General features: G+C 44.8%; 1 protein-coding gene across 4 annotated transcripts in view; it reads left to right on the top strand.

The window, feature by feature from the left end:
* The window catches only part of PLXNA1 (plexin A1), a 303,760-nt gene that overhangs the window by 136,904 nt on the left and 142,925 nt on the right, over positions 1-23,931 (top strand). For all 4 annotated transcript variants that reach the window (XM_035106479.2, XM_035106478.2, XM_035106473.2 and 1 more), the window contains exons 4-5: positions 11,388-11,528; positions 22,007-22,107. In XM_035106479.2, the coding sequence (XP_034962370.2) occupies positions 11,388-11,528; positions 22,007-22,107 (242 nt within the window). The remainder of the gene's footprint in view (positions 1-11,387; positions 11,529-22,006; positions 22,108-23,931) is intronic.

The raw sequence follows: 23,931 nt of genomic DNA, 5'->3' as shown, positions 1-23,931 counted from the left end.
ACAAAAGGTTTTCACCTCTATCACTGCTTATTGTACAGCTCTTGCAATTTCATTGTTGAGTTGTGTGTTTTTGTTTTATTGTAATGATCCATGTTGGATGCCACGTGAGCAGCAGAGAGGATGTATTTTTTGTGTGCTCTTTCTTGGGAAGGAATATTACTTGTGGGTCAGCACTTCATTGCCCATGTTATGCAATCACTCTGCAACTCACTGTTTGCCACTCCAGACTTGACCTAGTTTACATGGTTTTCCCTGGGTTTCATTTGTAGGCCATCTTAAGACTCCATTCTGTTTTCTGAATCCTTCTGCTGTATGTCTAGGACACATTTAAGGCAAGTGTGTTCCCACAAGCTCAAGATATCTAATTTGGAAAGAAGTCCAGAGCTACAAGTAAAGAAACCAGAAAATCGTTTGCATGGAATAATAATAATTTGAATGCTAAGTGAGGAAAGAATTAAGTAGCTATTTACACATGACATCAGAATGATCTTTTTGCACCTGTGTTCTAGGTGTGTAAATGAAAACTCCATGCTACTCAGTTGTGTAACATGGTTTTAAAGAGTTTTTCCCTTTTATAAATATCAGGTTTGAATTTTCTTCCTGTGTTCTTCTGCAATACAGCTGACAAAGCTACTGCTCAGGTTTGAGCTACACCTATGGTTAATAAATCACTGAGGATGCTCATCAATGGCCAGGAAGTGTAAGCCAGGAACACATTATCTTCTTATCTCCTGTTTTAATATTGTTGTATATTCTCTAACCATGTTACATTTTAAGACTCATCCCTGAATAATCCAGCCTAGTGCTGTGACTGACTTACATGAGATGGAGTGAATATGAGCAGAATTCTCAATGAGAAATTAGCTAGAGTAATTATTAGTATTTGAGTAATTATCAGCATCAGGATAAGGAGAAAGGTTAATAAGGGGCTTTTTTTTGGTAAATGCTTATTCCCCTGGGTGGAAGTGTGGAATGGAGGGCAGGAAGAGAATGTTTCTTAGGAGTGTTGTTCTGATTTACAGATACCCTTCTTCACATCTCATGCCCCTGTACCTTCCCACACCTGGTGGCAGATGGGGTTTGGAAGAACCTAGGTGGATAGGACTCCTTCACAGTGCCACTGCGCCTTAATAGCTGCTTGGTCTCAAAGAAGGATCAAGAAACTGTCAAATTCCAGCTGTTTTAGAACCCTACCCTGCTTCAAGCAGGTGAAGGTGAAACAGTCCTGGAGAGGTGTGAGCTGCAAGTCATTTACTGCATCTCATCCCGTGCTTCTGGTACTGAAGATGGTGTGTGTGTGTGTGTGTGTGTGTGTGTGTGTGTGTGTGTGTACTTCTCAAATGCATTGTAGTTCCCTGCTCCTTCCTCGGCTTAAGAGGCCTGTTTCCTTAGTTTTCCACTGAAAGTGTTTTTGCCTACACTGCAAACGAATTTCTAGGAGATAAAACCAGAATTCCCCTTGGGACAATAGGAAAGAGACCAAAACTGTTAACACATTGTGGCAGGTGTAACCACTCCTATGAATGCCTGGAGGATAACAAATACGAAGTGTGGCCAAAGCATCTACAGCTGTCCTTAACACTTTAACGAAAACAAAGAATAAAAAGCATCTTGTCCATGGGTTTTTTGTAATTTGACTCCTTGAGCAAGAGCAAGAGCAGGGCATATTTGTGGGTGCACTCCCTGTTCCAGAAGTCTTCTGTTTTTCCTGTGCAAGACACTCTCTCCCCACCATATCTAGCTTTCTTTTCTTTTTGGAAGTATAGAGGTGCAGACTTGCAAACAGCCGTTCACTTTTTCCCTACAGCAAGTAAGAATCATTGCTGCACAACGAGTCAGAGCAACTCTGTACAGTAATGAGATCTTGATGACCATGTTTGCTCCTTGGTTGTTGCCACTATTGCATGTTGATAAACATGTACCTGATATAATGCTCTTTCAGCTTTAAGGCCCAAAGAGTCTACAAAGAGGCTTTTTTAAATAAAATAAAATAAAAATCTAAGGGAGGAGCCACCCAAAATTATCTCACCCTTGTCTCAGGCTTTAGTCAGTGAATGTCATTAAAACCGAACTAGTTTCGGGGCTTCCGGGTTCAGCGCCAGCGTCGATCGGCGGGGTTTCGTCTCGTCTCCGAGACGGCCCGTCTCTGCTAGGAGTGGGGAGGGCAGCGAGAGCAACGCTGCGCCCCTTAGAACCTCGGGAAGGGCGTCCCGAGGGCAATTTGCTCGGCACAGACCCAATCCGGACTCCCCAACTCTTCGGTTAGCTCTAATAAGAGCTCCGGAGCGAGGAGGGTAGAAGTCGCGGGGGCCATTTTGAGCGGCAACGTTATTCTAGCAGGGAGAAGCTTCAAGCCGAAGGCGGAGAGCGCTGGATTCTTCCGAAAATAAAACGATTGGAAAAGACTGTAAGTAACCTCACGATTTGGATTATAAAACAATTTGGTCTGGGAGAGAGGGGAGAAAAGAGGAAGCCACCCCCCCCCCACGGCAACAAAGAGACAGTAAATAGAAACCCGAAGCCATAAACAGAAGATTTGTAATTCAAAAGGATCCCTCAAAGGCATCAAAGAGAATATCCCCTTTGATGCAGGGTGAAAAGGGGAGAGAGACTGTGGTTTATGACTGCCCTGCAGCAATGAGGTAAAGCCTAAGAAAAACCTTTCTTTCCCTCGGGAGCCGGCAGCCCAGGCAATCCAGTGAGTTGATCAGGATTTATAAGTCAATTTTTACTTCACTTTGTATTTCTGGACTTTGTGGAATTTCTTTTTTGGCTTAAGTGCTTGTGAAATGTGAGTTCGAACTTTATTGTTAACAAGACTTGAAGAATGCAGCCAGCTTGTTAAAATGGAGTCGAGAAAATAAACTGTGATCATATTCCACCCCACGTGATAAGTTTTGACCTTGGCAGGACTGAAATATGTCAACAAAAAAGTGTTCCCCTGAGTTCCAGCGGTCTGTTTTGACCTTAATGTGGGAAACAAGAATAGAGTTATGTCAAGAGGAGACACGACGACAGGAGTTACAGCAGAAATTTCAGGAGGTGATGGCGGAATATGATTTTCTAGGAGATGAAGCTTTTGACACTGAAAAAGAGCAATGTGAGAATGACAATGATGGGGAAGGAAAAGATGAAGATGAGGACTGTGATGACTCAACACAAAATGAAACACACCATGAAAAAAATGATGACTCTACTCTACAAAAAGTTGGATGGAGTGCCCTGCCTTTGAGGGGGGCACGATTGGTATTATTGGAACTCCAGAACGCCCACAGGGAAGAAGGAAAAAATATGCAGAGAAGAGAAGAAATTCAGGGGTCCTGTATGGTGACCTGGATGGCAAGAGACTGTAAACAGGGGGTGGGGTGAAGGGAAAGTGATGTTGTGATTATAAGGATGGATTAACAGGTTTATAACTGGTCTGCTGATTTTGGAATTTGCTGGATTGGGGGGGGTGGAGCCGGTAATCGGGGATGTAAGGTTAAATTGAGAATAGTTATAGTTTTAAAAGTGAATGGATTTTGGAAAATGTGAAAATATGGAGGCTTATAGAGGGAGAAAAAAAAAAAATTAGGCACGGGAAGAGAAAATGGGAGTTTGAATTTTCAGTGATTTGAATATTAGATGAAAATGTTAACAATTGATTTATAAGTTGTATAAGATACAAAGGTGTATTTTTATAAAGTAAGAAACTGTTGCAGATGATAAAAAAGGGATGAAAACCGGGGAAGGGGGGGAGGGGAAGCCCATAAAATATGGTTTTTCAACTATGAATGCAAGAAAAATTTTTCTGTTTTGTATTGTTTTTTTCTTTTTCTTTTTTTTCTTCGCCCTTTCTTTTTCCCCTTTTTTTCCTATTTCTATTTTTCTCTTTTTTTGGTATAACAATAGATGGTTGGATGGATGTCCTCCTGCGTACTGCCCTGGTTTGCTGGAGCTCCCTGGTGGCAGGGGGGGGCTTTGGGGTCAGGGGAGGGGGAGGAGGACAGAAATCCAAGCATAAAATGGACCATTTCTGACTGTTCACAAACATGGGATACTTCTGTGGCAGGGGAGGACCCATGTGGGTGGGTAGGAAGGAGGTGGAAAAGGGGTTTAAGTATGTACCGTTTTTTTGTTTTTTTGTATTTTGTAAAATTAATAAAAAGTATGTTAAAAAAAAAAACAAAACAGTCGATCATAATGCCCTAGAACAAATCCACTCACTGACCGATAAAACTATTTGCAGACTGATAAAATGAGTAATTTATGGTCCTGAATACCTTGTTGGTGCATGTATTAAAATTCTGAAATATATCTGTCTGCCTGGAAATTACAGTTAATGCAATTCCATATAATGCTTGAATTCATTTATATATTTACACAACATGCTACCAGATAAAAAGTGCCAAAATGTGAAAAAAAAAAAAAAACCGAACTAGTTTCTACTAAGCACTGAGCACACCGCAAGTCAGCGCACATCCATCATATTTGTATTCTGCTTGGGGATCAGTGTGACACAGATGGAGTTCCCTCCCTATACCATCAGAACAGTCTTCTGAGGAAGGTTAAGCTGAGAGAGACTGTGGTTGACCTAAGGTCACCCAGTCAGATTCACAGCTGATCAGGGATTTGAGCCCAGCTCCAAACGCAGCATGCTATCTTCTGTGCCACCCTGGCTCTGATAGCTGCTTCATTGTACAGGCTTTTTATGTTTTGCTATTGGAGATCTCATCCACTTACCTAGCACTACATGGCAGATTAATATAATTGTAGAATTAGCCTAGTAGTTAAATGTTACTGCTGGAATGACTTAACACACCCACAGATCGATTTCAAAACTAGGGTAAGAGTGTATTGATCGATTGTGCTGTGAATACAGCCCATAAAATGACCGGAAGGGTGCATTCGACATGACAGTGCATCTTAGGTGAAATTGTTGCCATGTTGAAGAAAAGAAGTGCCTGTAGCTGAAAAAGCCACCAATTATAGTCCCAGATAATAACAAGTATGAAATAGGTATAATAATGTATTTTTAGCAAACCAATGGGTTTTTATAGAAGTATGCAATGTTTAGAGTTGTAATGAGTTCCTTATCAGATATAATGGACTCTCTTTATAACAGACTAGCTGACCCGGCCACGCGTTGCTGTGGGGTTTTTGTGGGGGGCGGAGTATTGATGTTATTTGTGTTTTGAATGGTAATGGTTGCATAACTTGTTTTTTGTTAGTGTTTTGATGTAATATGCTTTTCCGGATGTATGAACGTTGTCCTTGGATTTGTTGTTTTAATTATTTTTGTTTTCTTATGATTGTTTGCTGTGCCTAACTCAGGGTCCTTGTTTCCCAGGAAAGGGGGAGGATGTGTCCGTTCCCCCCTGGACTATGTGTCCCCCCCCCCGTTGTTGTGTCTCATCCCTGTGATTACTCCCATCCTGTAGCGACCCATGAGGTATCCCGTCCCCCATCCCCCCACCCTGTGGCTCCCCCCACCCTACATAAGCCCATGACCTATTTGGGCCCCTCCCCCCTCCCCCCACCCAGGGCTCCACTCGGGATAGTATTTAAAGTAGAGTAGAGGCCCAGTTTGTAGGCTGTAAAGTAGAGTCGAGGCCTAGTCTGTAAAGTAGAGCCAAGGCCTAGTTTGTAGGCTGTAAAGTAGAGGCGAGGCCTAGTCTGTCAGCCTTGGCTTGGGCTAGTATTTAAATACGAGCTGATGCCTCCACCCTGTATCTCCATTCCTTGGCCTGACTCTGTGGGTTGTCTGGTAATGGCCGCCTTGGTGTATTTAAATGCGAGCCGACGCCTCTGCCCTGTACAGTGGTACCTCTACTTAAGAATTTAATGCGTTTCGAACGCACATTTGTAAGTCGGAAAAATTCGAATCCCATAGGAAAAGTCGAATCCCATAGGAATGCATTGGGAGAAAAAATTTGTAAGTAGAAGCAACCCTATCTAAACATTCGTAAGTAGAAAAAATCCTATCTAAACCACATCTGCCTTTTTATTGGATGCTGCTGGAGTCTTCAGACCTTGTGCTGGTGATGCCTAATTTGGGCGCCACTGTTTTGTGTTTAATCATTATTTTAGGTATGAAAGGTGTGCTTTTTTGGAAAAAAATTTACGCCAGATCCCTCCCTGATGGGCAAGGTACACTTTGCCCTAATTTGATGCAATTCAGTTCAGTGGTTACGGTGCAAGGGTGTTACCTCCGCACACACAGTGTCTACATTTTTATATAAATAATAAGATGTGGCTAATGTGGGCCTACAGATGTGGACTTCGGCTCCCATCAGCTCTAACCAGCAGGGCCAGTGGTGAGGGATGGTGGGAGTTGTAGTAGTCCAGGTACCTCTGGAGGGCACAGGTTAGCTACACTTTTCAGAACGAGAGACAGAAGTGAGCTGCAGTGGACAGAAAGTCAGACTTGGACCAGGGGAACTGGGTTCCAATCTCCACTCAGCCACAAGGCTCAGTGACTGAACTTGGCCAGTCATAATCTTCTTTGGGCCACAACTGAATACTTTTTGAACTCTGAAGGGGTTTTGGGCTTGGGATGAAACATCCCTTCAGAAACAGGCTCCATCTCTTATGTTCTACTCCTGATTTCTTCAATGGACCAAGGAGAACTTCTTAGTTGTGCCCCCAAGTATATTCAAGACATCAGTTCACACACAGAGAGTCAACTCCACAACAACATTCCCCTTGGAGTGTGCTACTAAAGCTTGGGATCCGAGCACTTTCTTCTTGGACTAGGGCAACTTTGTGTTACACTTGTAAGCTACTTTGGATGTTTTAATAGAAAAGTGGTCCATATGTAAATACGGACAAGAATCTTTCAGAAGTATTCATAGAATCATAGAGTTGGAAGAGACCACAAGGGCCATCCAGTCCAACCCCCTGCCGAGCAGGAAACACCATCAAAGCATTATTGACATATGCTTGTCAAGCCTCTGCTTAAAGACCTCCAAAGAAGGAGACTCCACCACACTCCTTGGTAGCAAATTCCACTGCCAAACAGCTCTTACTGTCAGGAAGTTCTTCCTAATGTTGAGGTGGAATCTTCTTTCTTGTAGTTTGAATCCATTGCTCCGTGTCCGCTTCACTGGAGCAGCAGAAAACAACCTCTCTCCCTCCTCTATATGGCATCCTTTTATATATTTGAACATGGCTATCATATCACCCCTTAACCTTCTCTTCTCCAGTCTAAACATACCCAGCTCCTTAAGCCGTTCCTCATAAGGCATCGTTTCCAGGCCTTTGACCATTTTGGTTCATAAGGTTTTTCATTTGGTTCATAAGGCTTTTCATTTAGGGTGGTTTTGGCTGTTTCAGGTGGGTGTTTATATTAGTTGTATCTGTTTTATATAGTCTCCGTTCGTATACGTTTTAATGTAATGTTCCTGGCACAGAGTCTTTGGAATTGGAGAGGCTAAAAAAAAAAAAAAGATAAATCTCAGTTGCATGTACAAAGCGAGGTTGATTGCTAATGCAGATATTCTAGTAACTTCAGGTAGTGGCCTATTGACGAAGCTTTTAGCATTCAAATAGAAATAATTGACCAGCAGGGGGTTACAAACTCTTGTAATGACCTATATTTGATATGCAGGAGAAAGAGCTTGCGGAATCAATGGAAGCTCCCCTTTCAGGGCCTTGGATTTCAGGTTAACTCAATGACTCCTGCATGTTACAATAGAAGCATGTGTTTAAAATGTAGCATATATCTGCTTGCTTCTGTCCTGTGCTCTGGCACAGCTTCCTTTCACTGTGTGTCTGCACGGTGGGAAACATGCAGCAGGGAGACAGGTCAATAGCGGCTCCCTGCTGTATGTTTGTGTGGTATACATGCAGTGAAAAAGATGTCTGCCTCTCTCAAGGATGGTGCACTGAGGGAGGGAGGAACAGGCCCGTAGGAAGGATGAGGAGGGAGCTGTTGGCAACAAGGAACTCCTAGAGACGGACCTGTGAATGAAATAGTGATTTTAGTCAACCTGAGGGTCAGGCCCATCCATGGACTGGGACACGTTTTTAGCACAGTAATTGGGGGGGATCATTGCAGGACTTCCAGCAGGAATCGGCAGGTGCAGAGACGCATTCCAGTGCTTCCCTCCATTTTTGCTGTGCAGCTGTCAGGCCGCGTGTGAGGGCTCCTCACAATTGCACCTGCATTCCTGGACACCTTCACCACAGGCCCAGGCCCTGTTCCCTGTAGGGGGCCAACCTCCCCACGTCTCTGCCTCTGTCTGTCAGCCTTCCTTAGCTCAGGGGTGTCTCTCTTAATCAAATACATTTGTTTTGTAAAACTGACTAAAAATAATCCGGGGCTGGTGTGTGCTGGATGTTGGCGGTGAATCAAAGGCGCCGCTCTAATTAAACGGGCCCCAGTTTGTTTGTGAGCCGCATACATTTCCATGCTAATCAGCCACACGCCAGGATCCTGCCTCCTAAGCCCCACTTCCTTTGCCTGATTGAAAAGTATGCAAATGGACGGATGGAGTCTATTTATTGCAACGAGGGAAATGAAGCTGCAATGCGCGCTGTGGGGCTTTATTTGGGGACTAGGGTGGGGGAGCGCTTTGGTTGGGGGCGGGTTGTGAAGATGAACGATGTCCCAGTTATTAAACATTGCCAGTGGAACTAGAGGCAACAAAATGAATTACTCATTTCCCATTAAGTAATAGCCTAGCCAGACACAATTTTGTTTTTTGTTTTTATGTGACTTTGAATCTGTCACTTAGACTTTTCTCCACAATTTGCCTACTACTACTGAAATCCAGTGGGAATGAATGGAAGGGTCTCTGACCGAAGCACTCCGTGCTTTCGCTTCCAAATCAGTAGACTATTCCACCATATGGGGACGCCATGAGATAGTCTCCAAGAATGGGAACTACATGGATGGTAAAGTCAGGAGGTGGGGCTTGGTCACGGCCTAAAATTGAACAGGGAACTATTGTTGTCTGTTGGACATTTGATGGGTGCTGTGTGGAAAGTGCTTTCTATGTCTGGGGAAATAGAACTGCTATTTTCCTGGTTCCATCTCAGCTTTACAGACAGGTTTGTTTTCTGTAATGTAATATGCTGGGTCCATCTTTTGGAGTGGGATTGAGGGTGATGGGTGAGGGTGAAGAATTCCCACTCTTACTGCCAAATGTTGCACTTGCCTGACAGAAAGTCTGGAGAAGCGGCTTTAGTACCAGGCATAAGAGGTGGGATTTGGTGTGAATTTTATGTGCCCACATTTGGTTATCCAGGAAGCTGATAGGGTGAAATAGTTTCTGCTTTCCTATACACCTCTCTATGTGTAGGAGAGTACTTACGACATGCATCGCCCAGAAACATATAAAAGACGAACTGAATTTCTAGAGTCTGTTGGTAACTCATGTTAGCCACTGCTAGCATGGTAAATCAATATCTCCTAATTTGTTACCCTCCAGACATTTTGGACTATCAGACCCAGCCAGCACAAGCAGTGGCCAAGTGAGGGATTGTGGGAATTGTAGTCCAAAACATTCTAGAGGTTATTGGGAAAGTTGTGGTATATCACCACTTTAACTATATGTCATAGAATTAGATAGGTCCAAAAGGCCTCTGAGTCTAGTTTCTTGCTGTGAGGCAGGACTAGGTTACTGACCATTCCCCTCACAGTTCAGCTTACACAAGTTTGGCCATAAGTGTGTCACAAGCAAATACTTTCTGGGCAAGGAAATGACTCGTGCTCAGCAGCCAGGTGGCAGTTAACATTAGAGAATTAACCCTATTGTAAAATAAAAAAATTCCTTCAGTAGCACCTTAAAGACCAACTAAGTTTTTATTTTGGTATGAGCTTTCGTGTGCATTTTGGTATTCATACCAAAATAAAAACTTAGTTGGTCTTTAAGGTGCTACTGAAGGAATTTTTTTATTTTACTTCGATCCAGACCAACACGGCTACCTACCTGTAACCTAACCCTATTGTATTTCATCCCTGCCATGGGTTGGCTATGACCCTGGAGTGCCTTTTTAATGTGGTTATGCCTTCTATAGTGAAAGCAAGGTCTTTAGGATAAGCTTTATTGTCACTGTGAGTAGTAATGGGATTAGAGCATTTACTATATCCCTTGCCTAGAACAAAGGTGCTGGTTTACCTTCTCTTCTGTTATTGGGGAGGCAGAACATGGGTCCTTGATCATAAAACAAAGGTGATTATATATGCTAACTCTCCACTAATGTTACATTAAATGCACTGTGCCATTGATGCTTAGGGAAAGTGTGCTAGGCTATAAGCTTTTTGATGCTCCACCTTTTTTCCACACCAGAGAATACTTTAAAAAACTTGGGAAAGTTCAGCAGGGGAGAAATGCTGATCAAAACAAAGCTTAAATAATCCAGGTGTGTGACAGTTAGGGTTGTAATAGCTGTCCTGCAAGTGCACGGAGAGAGTTAATGTTAAGATGAGCAAAACATTGCATACAATGACCACATGACAAAGGAGCTAGGTTGTGATGAGTGTGTTCATACAAATATTTGGCAATATTTCTGTAGTTGCACATTTGGTGGGATGAAGTTCCCAGTAGATTAAACTCTTCCTCCACCTAGTGCTCTCCCAGTCTAGATATGTAATGGAAGGCTCACCCCAGTTAAAACAGAGCTTTGTGTTTCATCTCCTCTGCAATGCCTGTGTGGCTGCCACTATTTCTCTGCACACCCCTTACCAGCCATTTGTACTTTCTTTGGAGCTATTAACACATTATCCGGAAGTCCCCTGCTTCATTTAAAGTTCATTAGATTTAATTGAAGAGCATTAATGTGCACTGAAGTGCATAATGTAGTTTTATTTTAAATGGAAACCAGGTGGAGCTATTTCTTGTCCTAACTCTCAAGGAGTAGTTTGATTAATGAACAGAGGCCAAAAAAGGGCAACCTGGATAAGGGTTCTAAAGCAGCAAGGGGAGTGGGAGGGGCTCTTGTTGGCTGGCAATATTAGGTTGAGGGTTCATTATTTCCCCTTAAATAAAATATTTAGAAAAATGAATGAAAGATGGGTTTCTGTTTTGGAGAATCATCCTGACTCTGCTTTTCCTTCTCTGCTTCTACTTGTGGCAGCCAAAACATGCCGTTGGGATGGGGTTCTTGGAATTCCCATTAGGCTGATTTATCAAACACCAGCCCATGACTTTGGCCTAGTTGGAAGTCTTGAAGTTTTAAGGAACATGGTGTTGGTTGACAGGGTAAGGGCTGACTATCATATACTGTATACCTAAAGCTCCTCATAGGTTTGTCTTCCTTTCTGTAGAAAGAACTGTTCCCCCACCAGCTAGCTATTGGTGTGTATTGGCACATTATTCATTTGCTGCCCAACAAATGTCTCCCATCTTGATGATACTAGGCATCACAACAGCAAATGCTAAAGCTGCCATCTTTTCTTTCAGATCCTTGTGGACCCTGCCAATCCCATTGGACGTTCAGCATTGCAGTATGAGAATGTCATAGCTCATGATGGCAGCTCCATCCTGCGGGACTTAGTGCTCAGCCCTGATCTCCAGTACCTCTATGCTATGACTGAGAAACAGGTAAGAACTTGAGTTTGTCCACAGCTGGCCCTTTTACGTGATTTTAAGCTTAGCAGTGATGAGGCACAGCCCTTTCTCTCTGCATAGTACATCTGTGTGATATTTCTCCAGCACAGTGTGAGGCAGGACTGTCAGATTCTCAGAGCAACCAAATAAAAATACTTTCTTCAAATACATCACTCCCTTTATTAGTATAGTTCTGATTAGATGTCGAGCTCATGGAGTGATCATGGAGCTCATTGCAATAAAAGTGCTTGTGTGAGTGACGGGCTACACCTTTACTTGATTCAACACCAGAGCGACAGCTCTCCTGAGGGCTCCTTTTTAATGAACAAGCAGATTCCATCATCTGATGGGTGACAGCTTAGGCAGAACGCTGTGTGCGTTGAGTTTCAGCATGCCCTGCAAATGGACAGAATCGGCCAAATGTGCAAGAGTGCTAAAGCTCAGTGTGCGCTGCCAGCCATCGCATGATTGCATATGGTACTGGTGGTCACCACAAGCAAGGGCCGTGGCTGGTCGTGAAAAGGGGCTCTTGGTCCACTCATTTTAACTCTGCAAGAAACGTCTCTGCTGTTTCTATGGCAGCACAGTGCAAGTGCTGTACTTTGCCATTCCCCTTACCAACAACTAAAGACCCAAACTCAGCTTTCCTCATTAAACCTTGCCAAAATTGGTATGGTGTGCATTAGTCACGAAAACATTTGTATTAAGCTGCTTAATCCTTCTTGGGCTGCCACGCATATTATTAGTTACCCTTTTCCAGAATAACTAATAATATATACTGAATCTCTGATGCCAAAATTATTATTATTTTTCTGTGTTTGAATGTAATGTTCAAACTTGGCAAGACAGTAGCAGACCATTCATGTAAAAATGAGATCTCACCCTTACAGTAAGTGCATCACACTGAACTAAAGCCTCTCCATGCCTACCACTCCATGATTGTGTAAAGTTTCCCACAAGCACTTTTTACCCAGTTGATCTCACTCATTGAAATCAGGGGAATGAGAAAGCACTTAGTGGTGGAGGCCATAGGTAAACGAACCTTAGGTAGGTAAGCCACAAACAGTGGAAGTGCCTGGAAGTCCTGATCCATCCACCTTGTTTTCATGAAGCAGTGGGCCCTTGCTTTATACACAACTGAGGCAGACCTGGGTGTAAATGAATAGGTCTGCTGCTACCATGTCTGGTTTGGCTCTAAGAGTCCCCCCCCCATTACATTAAATCATGTCTGATTTTGCTCTCAGGTGTCTTTTCATAGAATGAATAATATCTATTTGAGTCTGTCCTGAGGGGAAACAAACTTATTATTAGGAAGCAGATGAATCGTGGGTACATGCAACATCTCTTCTAATCTTCTAAAGCAGACTCATTAGGTCTGTTTTGCAAAAGCTCTGTCATTTGAAAGATTGCCTCTGCTACAGGTATTGGAGAAGTTTCTTTTGCACTCCTCCAGCAAGATAAACTGGTGTTTATATGAGTTAGGAGCACTGTGGCTGAGTAGCCCAACCTTAATTCTGTTGGGCTGCAGTCCAAGGTTCTGGTTCTGGTAACATTTCTTTACCTTTTTACACTGGGATTGCTTTATTCTCCTTTTGCAGTCTGTCCTGTAGCTAGGTCGGAGGATCCTAACTGCCCACTAAACCAGGAGAGGGAGGACAGGAGAGCCATGCAGGATTTACTTTGTGTTTTACTAGAACTCTGCCAGCCAGAGCCGGGTGCAAAAGACATAACACTTATAATTAAAGAACTAGGTTCCTCTTAGCAGCTGCTGAGGACGGGGATTGTTTTGAGTATCAGTGCTGAGCTCACAGCCCTTCTACACAAAAATTCAGTCCCCAATTGCCCAAAGCATACTTCAGTGCAGCAGTCTAATTTCAGGGAGTCATTTTGTTGTCTCTGTTGTTAAAGAATTGGGACTGAGAAATCCTTGCTGATCTACTACAAATCACCAAAGGTCTCCTAGTAGATTCTGATTTTCTTTCTGCCCATTCCTGCTCTAAATGAGTGGTTTGGATCATTTGGGTTTTCCTTTAATTAGGGGCCATTGGACCATGGGGGAAATGTTGGGGATCAAAAAAGGCACCCCTTCTCTGGATAGGCTCACACTGGATATTCAGTGTGAATCAGTCCATGGGTTGGATGACCTTAAAAAATGAACAAGATCCAGGCTACAGAGTCCTCAGCCCTGCGCCAGCCCTGCGCCAGTGTACAACTGGAATTAGTGGATCTTACAAGCTAACATCTATCATGGGAGATCCACCTCTCCCTATTTAGGCACTGTTCTAGGTTTCCTGAAGCATGGTTATTTATTTTTAAACCTGTTATCCCACATTTTGTCCACATAGAACTTTAGAGTGCTGAGCAGCATAAAAATAGAAAAAAAATAATCAAAGCAAAATCAAGACAGCATAATGAAAACATAGCAATAAAAAAATTCAGAGTCAGAAAACTAGGTCTTTGCCCTTCTCATCAGCAGATCAGGATCAGCATAGGTTCAGCCAACTCCAAAAGCCTACACAGGTATTTGGGCAATGGCAGTGCTCTTCCTCCTCCCTTTTCCCACTGCTACGCATGTTGGACAAGGATAGCTAATATGGTGCCCTCCTTACGTTTTTGGACTCCAAGTGCCATCAGTATGGTCAGAATGAATGCAAGCTGTAGTTCAGCCTTGTTGGCTACCCATGATTTAGGGTCCTAAAGATAAAAACTAGCACCTTGAGTTGAGCCTGGAAGTGTACAGTATCACTGAAGTTCAAACAGGACCAGATATACAGTGGTACCTCTACTTACGAATAACTCTACTTATGAATGTTTCTACTTACGAATAGAGCTCCGTCCGCCATCTTGGATGTGGTTTAGATAGGATTTTTTCTACTTGCGAATTTTTAGATAGGGTTGCTTCTACTTACGAATTTTTACTCCCAATGCATTCCTATGGGATTCGACTTACAATTTTTTTCGACTTACAAATGTGCGTTCGGAACGCATTAAATTCGTAAGTAGAGGTACCACTGTATATGCTCTATCAGGGTGGTGCTGTGGTCTGAACCACTGAGCCTCTTGGGTTTGCCAATTGGAAGGTCGGCAGTTCGAATCCGTGTGACGGGGTGAGTTCCCGTTGCTGTGTCCCAGCTTCTGCCAACCTAGCAATTCGAAAACATACCAGCGTGAGTAGATAAATAGGTACTGCTGCGACAGGAAGGTAAAAGGTGTTTCCGTGTGCTCCAGCTTCCATCACATTTCTGTTGCGCCAGAAGTCATGCTGGCCACATTACCCAGAAAGTTGTCTGTGGACAAATGCCGGCTTCCTTGGCCTGAAAGCGAGATGAGTGCTGTACCCCATAGTTGCCTTTGACTGGACTTAACCATCCAGGGGTCCTTTACCTTTACCTTTTTACCAGAACAGTTCTAGACAGTAATCTGACAACAACCTTTTGAGTCAGCCGAAGCTTCTGCATCTTTTTCTGGGGCAGCCCACTTGTTCTACATTACAGTAGTCCTGTCTAGATGCTACTAAAATGTGAATGACTTGCTAGAACAGCTTTCTTTAAGGAAGTTAGGTCATAGGCGCTCCTAGTCATACAGCCACCTAATTAAGCTCACCAGTTCTAATGCTGGCATTTTACATGCAAGAGTAAATTGGAACAAAAACACTAGGTTCAGCCATTTAAAAATAAAAGGCAAAAAAGACAGTCTATGACTTGGCAGCACAGCATGTCATTCCTTGAGTTGTTTTTTTTATTTTTAAAGGATGCAGGGTAAAGACATTCACACAACCTGCCTTTTATGTAAAATGTTATGTGGCAATTTGAGGTGTCTTGCCTAACTTGGTCAATGCAGTTGTTGGCTAAACACAAGTACCTTTTTTGCGGGCACTTCCATGGGCACTTCCCCGATGCAGCAGCAAAGGAGGCATATATAAAGGTAGGGGAAGCACACACATCTTTGAGCATCTGGCAGAAACACTGCAGTGATAAGTCAGTATTTAGGACTGAATGGACTACTACCGTGTTTCCCCCTTTTTAATATGTACTCATAAAGTAAGCCATGGCAGGATTTTTAAGTATCTGCGAAATACAAGACATACCCCGAAAATAAGACATACCTTGTTGCTTTCCTTTAGAGCCTCAGAGAGGCTTGAGACCAGGTGGGAGGGGGTGCATGAATTGAGCGCGTTGCCAGGCGAGCCGCGCTAGGAGGACTTCCCCCCCCCCGCTCTTCCCAGGACTTTTTTCCACTCCGGCCGAGCGCCTGAACGGGGAAACCCCTTGGCGTCGGGAGGCCTGCCGGCCCCTTCTGTGCCTCCAGAGCGTCATGGGCTGCATGGCCCAAGGCTGAGCGGCGGCGGGAGGCCCGCGGGCCCTTCCGCGCTGCCGGGGTGGCGGGCGGCGGCGGGAGCGCTGCTGGCCCCTTCCGTGCTGCTGGAGCGTCGTGGGCTGCATGGCCCAAGGCTGAGCGGCGGCGGGAGGCCCATGAGCCCTTCCGTGCTGCCGGGGCGGCGGCGGGAGCGCTGCTGGCCCCTTCCGAGCCGCTGGAGCGTCGTGGGCTGCATGGCCTGAGGCAGAGCGGCGGCGGAAGGCCTGCAGGCCCTTCCATGCTACCGGGGCGACAGATGGTGGCGGGAGCGCTTCTGGCCCCTTCTGCACGACCAGAACATCGTGGGCTGCATGGCCGCCGGGGCGATGAACGGCAGCGGGAGCGCTGCTGGCCCCTTCCGCGCCGGGGGCGAGTTGGCAGCTGATTGACAGGCGGCCTTGCCAATGCCTGGAGGGAGAGGGGCGGCGAGGAGCACGCGAGGGAGACCCCACCCCACCCCACCCCCTAATGGAAACGGCTCAGGGTGGGGAGGCAGGAGCACTTCAGGGAGCGCTGCCGTGGCGCTGCCGCCGCCGCTTTGCCCAAGAAACCCGCGGGGGTGCTTGTCGGGCGGGCCATGACGAACTCTCCCCGTTCCCTCTGGAGACAGGGTGCCACCGCCACCGCCTCCTCCTGGGGCAATTCTGCGGGACTTCAGCATAAAAGCACATTTCCTCAGAGATGTCGCGCGTGTGGCTGGCTGGCTGGCTGGCTGGCTGGCTGGCTGGCTGGCTGGCTGGCTACTCGAGTTTAAAGGCGCAGAGGATTCCCGAAGGGGTTCCCCTCGCGTACCCTCGCCCGCCTCCGCACGCGTTCAAGCGGGAAAGGAAGTTTGGCTCCTTGAGCTGCCGCCCCTTATGAATGCGTGTTTCGGTGTTGTGGACAAGGGTCTCGTTTCCCCCTCATGGGACCGGGATTACGCAGGCATCTTTCCGACGACCTACTTGCCATTCACCCCGGAGCCTTTCGCGTCTCTCTCATCTCCCCCCCCGCTCTCCCGCCTCCATTTCGCGCCTGTCGGCTCCCATGTTAGCGATGGGATGGATGGCAGCACCCCGAGCCAGTAAGGTACCGTACCGTAATAAAAACCTAATAAAAAATTAAGACATCCCCTGAAAATAAGACACCTTGTGTTTTTTTGAGGAAAAAAAGTTATAAGACGGTGTCTTAAAAAGGGGGAAACACGGTAATCCCAAATGAGCGAAGGAAGCTGCCCCAAAGGCCTTATCTGAGAGGCATCTGGAGGCTCTTTTACGGCAAAAGGCAACATATTATAACAAACATGGTTGCCCTTTAAACTAGAGAAATAGAAGAAGGAGCTACAAATCTGCTCTACATACCTTCACATACCTCCTTCCTTTTGAGCTCTGAGACTGTCAAATCAGATTTTTTTTAAATATAACATAGAATTCTTTCCTCTTTCATCAATGATTAGCAGCATTTACTGAAATCCCTGCTCCCCTTGGAATGCATGCCTGTCTAAACCTTTCAGGCTTGCCTGCATGGCTGCTAAATAGCTCTGTAAAAACAGCTTTGTTGTTTGGTAAGGTGGAGGAACTGTGGAGCGGCACACCTGCTACTGATGGAAGCTATTCTAATGGCCAAGCAGGGCTGGAAAAAACCCAGGCACTTTGATTGATTGCCTAGGATCCTAACTTCTGATGCCACCACTAGAATTTTTCTGTATTCAGCTCTGTGCGAGACTGATTCCTAGAAATTTAATACCCCCCCAAAAAACTGGTCACGTACCCCGCACACCCCTGAAAGAGATCTCTGGATGATGTGATTTTTTCCCCCAGTTGCCTTTAAGTGAAAACAGCAAGCTATCCTAATGTGGTTGCAAGGCAGGTTGTCTCCACTACATGCATCAATTGAAGAAAGGCATACTGGATATGGAGACTGTAGCTTGAGGTTGCTGCATTAGCAAAGTGAGGTGTTTAGCAGCCTCTCCCACCATTTGGGAGTGATATTTGGGGTGACTAGTGGTGATCTCTCCCTTTATACCCTGGCCTCTTTTGGTAAGCGTGAGAGTGAATATTGGACTGCTTGACTTTTGTCTTCTTCTGTTAGTACTTAAACACTGCAGGTTTAAGTTTAGGTAAGATAGGGTTTGGAGAGTTCCTAGACAGGATATATTTAGAGATTCTTCTGCTTGTTTACAGTGTTAAATATATGTTGTTGTAGGAGTGATCTGGGAGGAAAAAAGTACCTGTCCTTTCAAGATCATAGGAAGATACAGACCTTTTTTTATATATAGATCAGGCTATTTATCCAACTAGAATAGTATGTCTCCTCTTGACTGGCAGTGACAAGGTCTTTTCAACTGCCTTTTGAATCTGGGACCCTCTCAGTTGTTTTGCTAGAAGTACAGTCTGTACACTGTAGTGGCAACATCCAATTGGGAGCAGCTATGGCCTGAAAGCTAGTGGGCATGTTACACTTACCATACAGAGACCACTTGATCTGGCCTCTTGGTACTGCTGGGAAGGTGTGGAGCATCTTCACATCAGCCGCAGCCAGGAATGTGTTTTACATGTTACAACAGCAGGGCTAAGCAATCACATGGGAGTCCACTTCCTAGTAAAAATGCAATGTCTAGACCAGCTGTCTCTAAATCCTGGCTATGTGAAGAAAAGGGAAAAGGAGCATGAGTATTAGAAAGAACCACACAGGGCTCTTCTGAACCAAATATGCCAATCCAATGCAATGAGCATTGCTGTCCAGGACTCTTCTGCTTCCCTGATGATGCCTGTATGCACCATGATGCACCATGATGTACATGTTCCAGAAGACAAGGCAAAATGATATGAAACCAGAGTGTGTTTTTTCCTGTGTTTGCATGTACTTCCTGTGAGGAAGGAGATCAGTGTGGGGACTTAGTAGGGTGAATATTTTATTGGAAGGGCAGTACAAAGGTGGGAAGAAATTAAAAGACGGGGCAAGCTTCCCATTCCCTCTGTAACTGGTGGGCTTCAAGGGTTCTTTTCAACATGGACATCTCTGTTAAAGTCTTTTGACAATGGGGCTATATAATCCTCAATCTGGTGGCGTTTAATTTTGTAGCCAGAGTCCAGACCACACTGGATGTAATGAGGGGAGATTTTGGAAGGTTGCTTAAATGGCTTTGAGGACATTCATTCTGCCTTTTGCAGGTCCCCTTTCTCTCCCTTTGGCTTAATAAAGCTTACTGTTATCAGGTTGTTGGTGGAAAGTAATTAAATGAGCAGTTGTAACATAGCTCAAAGGGCCTGCAGAATGAGGGGATTTTAATCAAATCTGGAGGAGCAATTAATAAAGAGCTTGTAACCCTTTAAGGCGGACTCCTGCTGTCAGATTAAGAAGAAAATGGGTTATGACCAGTGTCTGGAACAAGGACAGGGCAATGCAGATGCCCCAATATTTTTTTCTTCAACTAGGTTTCAACAAGCTGTGTGATGATTATCTTCAAGAGGGTGGTAGGTAGCTAGGAACGGAGATGCCTGAATGAGAGAGTGCTATGCCTTTTCACTGTTTGAAACTAGGTTTTGAATGCTGTACCTAAATCGAATGAGCTATCTGGCGTGGCATATGACCCAACAAGCCAAATGTTGCTCAACAGCCCTGCATAACAACCCACCTGGCACTTCATTCTTGCCTGTCTAGACCCTGCAAGGAGGAATCAGCTGATTGTAGATGATGCACAGGTTGTTCCTCACCAATTCCCTTTCAGATGGGTGCTTTGTGCAGTGCCATTCTTTTATCCTAGGCTTTGCCAGCCTTGTACTCTCCAGATGTTTTAAACTATAGCTCTCATCAGCTCCAGCCAGCTTGGCCAAGGGTTGGGGCTTTCCAACAACTTCTGGAGGACAGAGCACCCAGTTGAGAAAGTCCAGCTTATTCCATCACAGATGCTGTATAAAAGGAAGCTCAGTCTACTGTTCCTGGAGACCTCTGTGCTGGTCATAGGTGATTTAGTAGGATAATAACAAACAGATTAAAGAAACTCATCTGTCTCGGAAGCCAGTGTGGTCTGTGCTGTAACTCCTTGAAGCTAGAGGGCAGCATAGAGGTTTAAGTGATGCCTTATGTACACATAATATCCCATGTAAACGAAAAGTGTGAACCACAATTCCAGCTTGTGGCCCTGCACTTGCTGTGTTTGTGTATGCTTGTCAATAAGTTATTTTCCGGCTGAGAAGAGGAACAATTTCTGCAGCTTTGTAAAATACAGTCTGGGTGACTGCTCTGTTTTTGGTGTTTTTTAGGTTTTTTTTGTCTTGTTCTTGGATCATGATTCATCATGTTCTGATCCATGCCTCTGCTTGGGTAATTAAACACACATATACGCTGATCCATGCATATTCTCCCATGAATCACACTTAGAAGGTACCCCATTGATATTTAGTATTAAAATTCAGCAAGTGCCCTATTTCCCAGAAGCCAGCTTTCATTCCATAGTCTTTCTGGCTATCAAGACCATTGAGATCAGTAGCAGATAAAGAGGGGGGTGCTAGTCTTCGGTCTGGTTCTATATCTCTCTTGTACACATAAATATACATGCACAGAAGGCAGGTCTCAGCCTCCACTGGGTAGCTGGAGGTTTTCATGGCCACAGGGTCAACTTCAAGAGGGGAAATTAGGGGAAGGGAAGATTGCACTTGAGTTCAAAAGCCGTCTGTAGACAGAATTTTAAAGCAGCTTTGTTAGTAAGTGGAGGAAGGGGCTTTGCCTCCTGAACATCCCACAGTGAAATGCAAGGGGTTGGTGGTAGTATCAAGAATAGTTCCATTCTTGCACAACCAGTCTGCTAGATTTGTATGCTTGTGAAGGAGGAAGGTGAACAAGTTGGGAAAGGAAAGACAGAGCTTGGAGATTGTCAGTTTCCCAAATATGCCATTTGAAGCTGGGAAACATGTATGCTACCTCACTCCCATTGTCTGTGGAAGTGTTGGTTTCAGACAAAATGGCTGTATAATGGCTAAGGAATGACACACATCTTGAATATTACCATCCTGAGAGAGAGCCCTCAGACAGATTGTTGTAGTTCTGTCCCATGGAACCTGGGTTTGCTGGCACCTTGAAGCCCTCTTCTCATGACATGCTCAGGGTGAGGGAACAGGATCATAACGTCGGGCCCCACCTCCCATCTGTGTTTCGTAGATACAGAGCCTGGAGTATTTCTGTGCGTAGAACAGATTTGCAGCACCTCCTTTTAGCCCTATTCCCAGGCTCCTGCTGTTTCCTTCCTCCCCCTTCAAAGCTGCCATGGCAGATTTTGCTTCTCAGCAGATGTTCAAAGAGGCTGCTCTGTGGTGGGGTCTGGACTAATAGCCCCCGTGCTTAATTTCCTAGGCACAGGGATGCCTCTGGGGAATGGAGAGGGACTTAGCGTAAGAGCAGGCCTCTGCACCCCCCCTTTCCCCCTGCTCTGATCACCAGCCTCAAAGAAATAGCAGGATGCCTCAGTTAACACTGGGCTTAGAAAGAGCCTTGGGCTTTGACCTATATTTTGTTGACCCTTTCATGGCTACTGGTGGTGTTTGGGTTTTTAATGTGGTGATAGCAAGGCATGGGATCTGGGGAAATTATTTTAATCCATGATCAAAGCGTGGCTCCTGCTCTTCTGTTTCTTCCTCCCCTTCCTCTACCACATGCACAGAAACAGCAGGGTCCCTGTGAGGTTTCCCAAATCTTTTGTTGCCCTTTCCACCTTCCATCGTACCTGTAATTTAGCTCTTTGTAACATTTGGAGCTTCCTTTTTTGCCCATTCGTGGTTCTACACCTTTGGTAATTTCAGTAGGAGTTCCTTCAAGACGGCAACCTCTGAATATGCAGTTGTACAGATATCTAACTATTCTGGATTTCTGCCAATTTTGTACCATTGTATGCTTTGTGCCAATTAAAAAGTCGTGACTGTGCCATACTCTCCAACAGCAGAGGCAGCCAACATAGTGCCCTCCAGATATTGTTGGACTACAATTCCTATCATCCTGAAGGTTTTCAGCCAAGCTGACGGGATGTGTGTATGATGGGAATCGTAGAGAAGGGACAAAGGTTCGTCCAGCTGATAAAGGCTTGAGTAGCCTGGAATTTCCTGATAGGAAAAATAATTTAACTGCCTGTCCTTGTCCCTCAGGTGACCCGTGTGCCAGTGGAGAGTTGTGAGCAATATACAACCTGTGCGCTATGTCTGGGCTCTAGGGACCCTCACTGTGGCTGGTGTGTCCTACACAACATGTAAGTACCAAATGCCCTCTTCATAACCCTACAAGACTGACGATTGCAGGGAGCCTTCCTTCCTACTCTTTGAATGCTTGTGAAGCTACATTAGCAGGAGCTGGTAACTAAGCTACAACTGCTGTTTTAACATCTTGTAATACGAATTATGTGCATTTGACAGAACACAAGAGTGACATAGTTCCTGCCCAGGACACTTACAGTCTGCATGAAATGGACAGGATAGGAATTGGGAGAGATTGGGGAGAGATAAGTGAGTATTGGGGATGAGGGAGAGGAAGGGGATAATTCAGGCATAGCAAACAACATGGCAGATGGCACAGGGTTGGGAGTAGACAAAGGTGGCAATATGAACTGGCAAGAGGTGAGCTTGTACGGAGTATATTTGTCATGGTGGCTATCCATGTTCCAAAGTAGTACATGCCACTGAATACCAGCTGTTGCAGAGCAGCAGCAGCAGGAGAGGGCAGTTTTCTTGAAGCTCTGTGTGCGGGTTTCCTGGAGGCTCCTGATTAACCACTGTAGGAAGAAGAACATAGGACTAAATTGGCTTTTGGTCTGGCCTGTTCCACTGGAGGTGATAAGAACATAAGAAGAGCCTGCTGGATTAGGCCAATGGCCCATCTAGTCCTGCAACCTGTTCTCACAGTGACTGACCAGATGGCTATGGGAAACCTGCAAGCAGGATTCGAGCACAAAAGCATTCTCTCCTCCTGTAGCTTCCAGCAAGTGGTATTCAGAAGTATTGCTGTCTCCAGCTGTGAAGGCAGAGCATAGCCATCATGGCTAGTAGCTAAGGATAGCCCTCTCCTCCATGAATTTGTCTAATCCTATTTTTAAGACATGTAAGCTGGTGGCCAGGACTGCCATGATCTTCTTGCGGAATTCCAAAAGGCAGATTTTGCCTTAAATCAGAAACTTGCCAAGATGTGTTTTTTTTTGGGGGGGGGGGGAGCCACTGTCTCTTACCCTCGGTTGACCTGACACACCCACACCGTCTGCAGTATGTGGATAATTATACTCATCTACCTCACAGGATTGTTCTCAGGATTACTGTGATAATGTATGTGAAGTGCTTTTAGCGCTCTATAAGTGCTATAATTATGATTCTGTGATAAGGCATGACATATTTCCTACAAGGAGATTATCTCTTTATAGGAAAATCCATGTATGTCATTGTGTGAGGTATGGTGTGATCATTGTATTTTTTAAAATACTTTTATGAATGCCACAGGTTGAAGAAGCTGCTATCTCTACTGACTTCCCAACCTGTATAATAAACATTCATGACATGCTGTAAATATGCATGGGGAAAATGTGTCTGATGTGGCTCATGGTTTGGTTTAAGCCTGAGGACTAGAAACCTTGTGAAGAGATTAGTAATAACTTTTGCAAGATATAATGAAAATCGATAAATTCTGGATGTGAATCTCTTCTCTGTGACTTTCCATTTCTGGGCTCAACATATAATTCTGCAAAAACCATTATTCCCAACCTGCAGTTTTTTTTCATCCACTCATCTTCTGGAGCCTGCCCCCACTCCTCTCTCCTGCAGCTTTGAGTATCTATGCCACAGATACACTATTACTGGCGAATTAGCTGCTTTGCTTGGGTAACTAGTCTTGCGGAGGTCTCAACCCTGAATCTCATGACTTGAAGGGAGGGAGCGGCAAAAAGTCCAGCTCAGCAGATTTCGCACTGACTGTACCAGTGTCTAATAGCAGTGTCCATTGCAGCTTCTGGTAGAGTCCCTTTCTTACCTTACTGAACTGCCACGAGCCTTAATGTGGAACTGGGCACTGCAGGAGACCAATAAGTGAGTTG

Source organism: Zootoca vivipara, chromosome 2, assembly GCF_963506605.1.
Source record: "Zootoca vivipara chromosome 2, rZooViv1.1, whole genome shotgun sequence".
Classification (NCBI taxonomy): domain Eukaryota; kingdom Metazoa; phylum Chordata; class Lepidosauria; order Squamata; family Lacertidae; genus Zootoca; species Zootoca vivipara.
The sequence above is the reverse complement of the archived record's forward strand: the minus strand, read 5'-3'. Positions and strand labels throughout refer to the sequence as shown.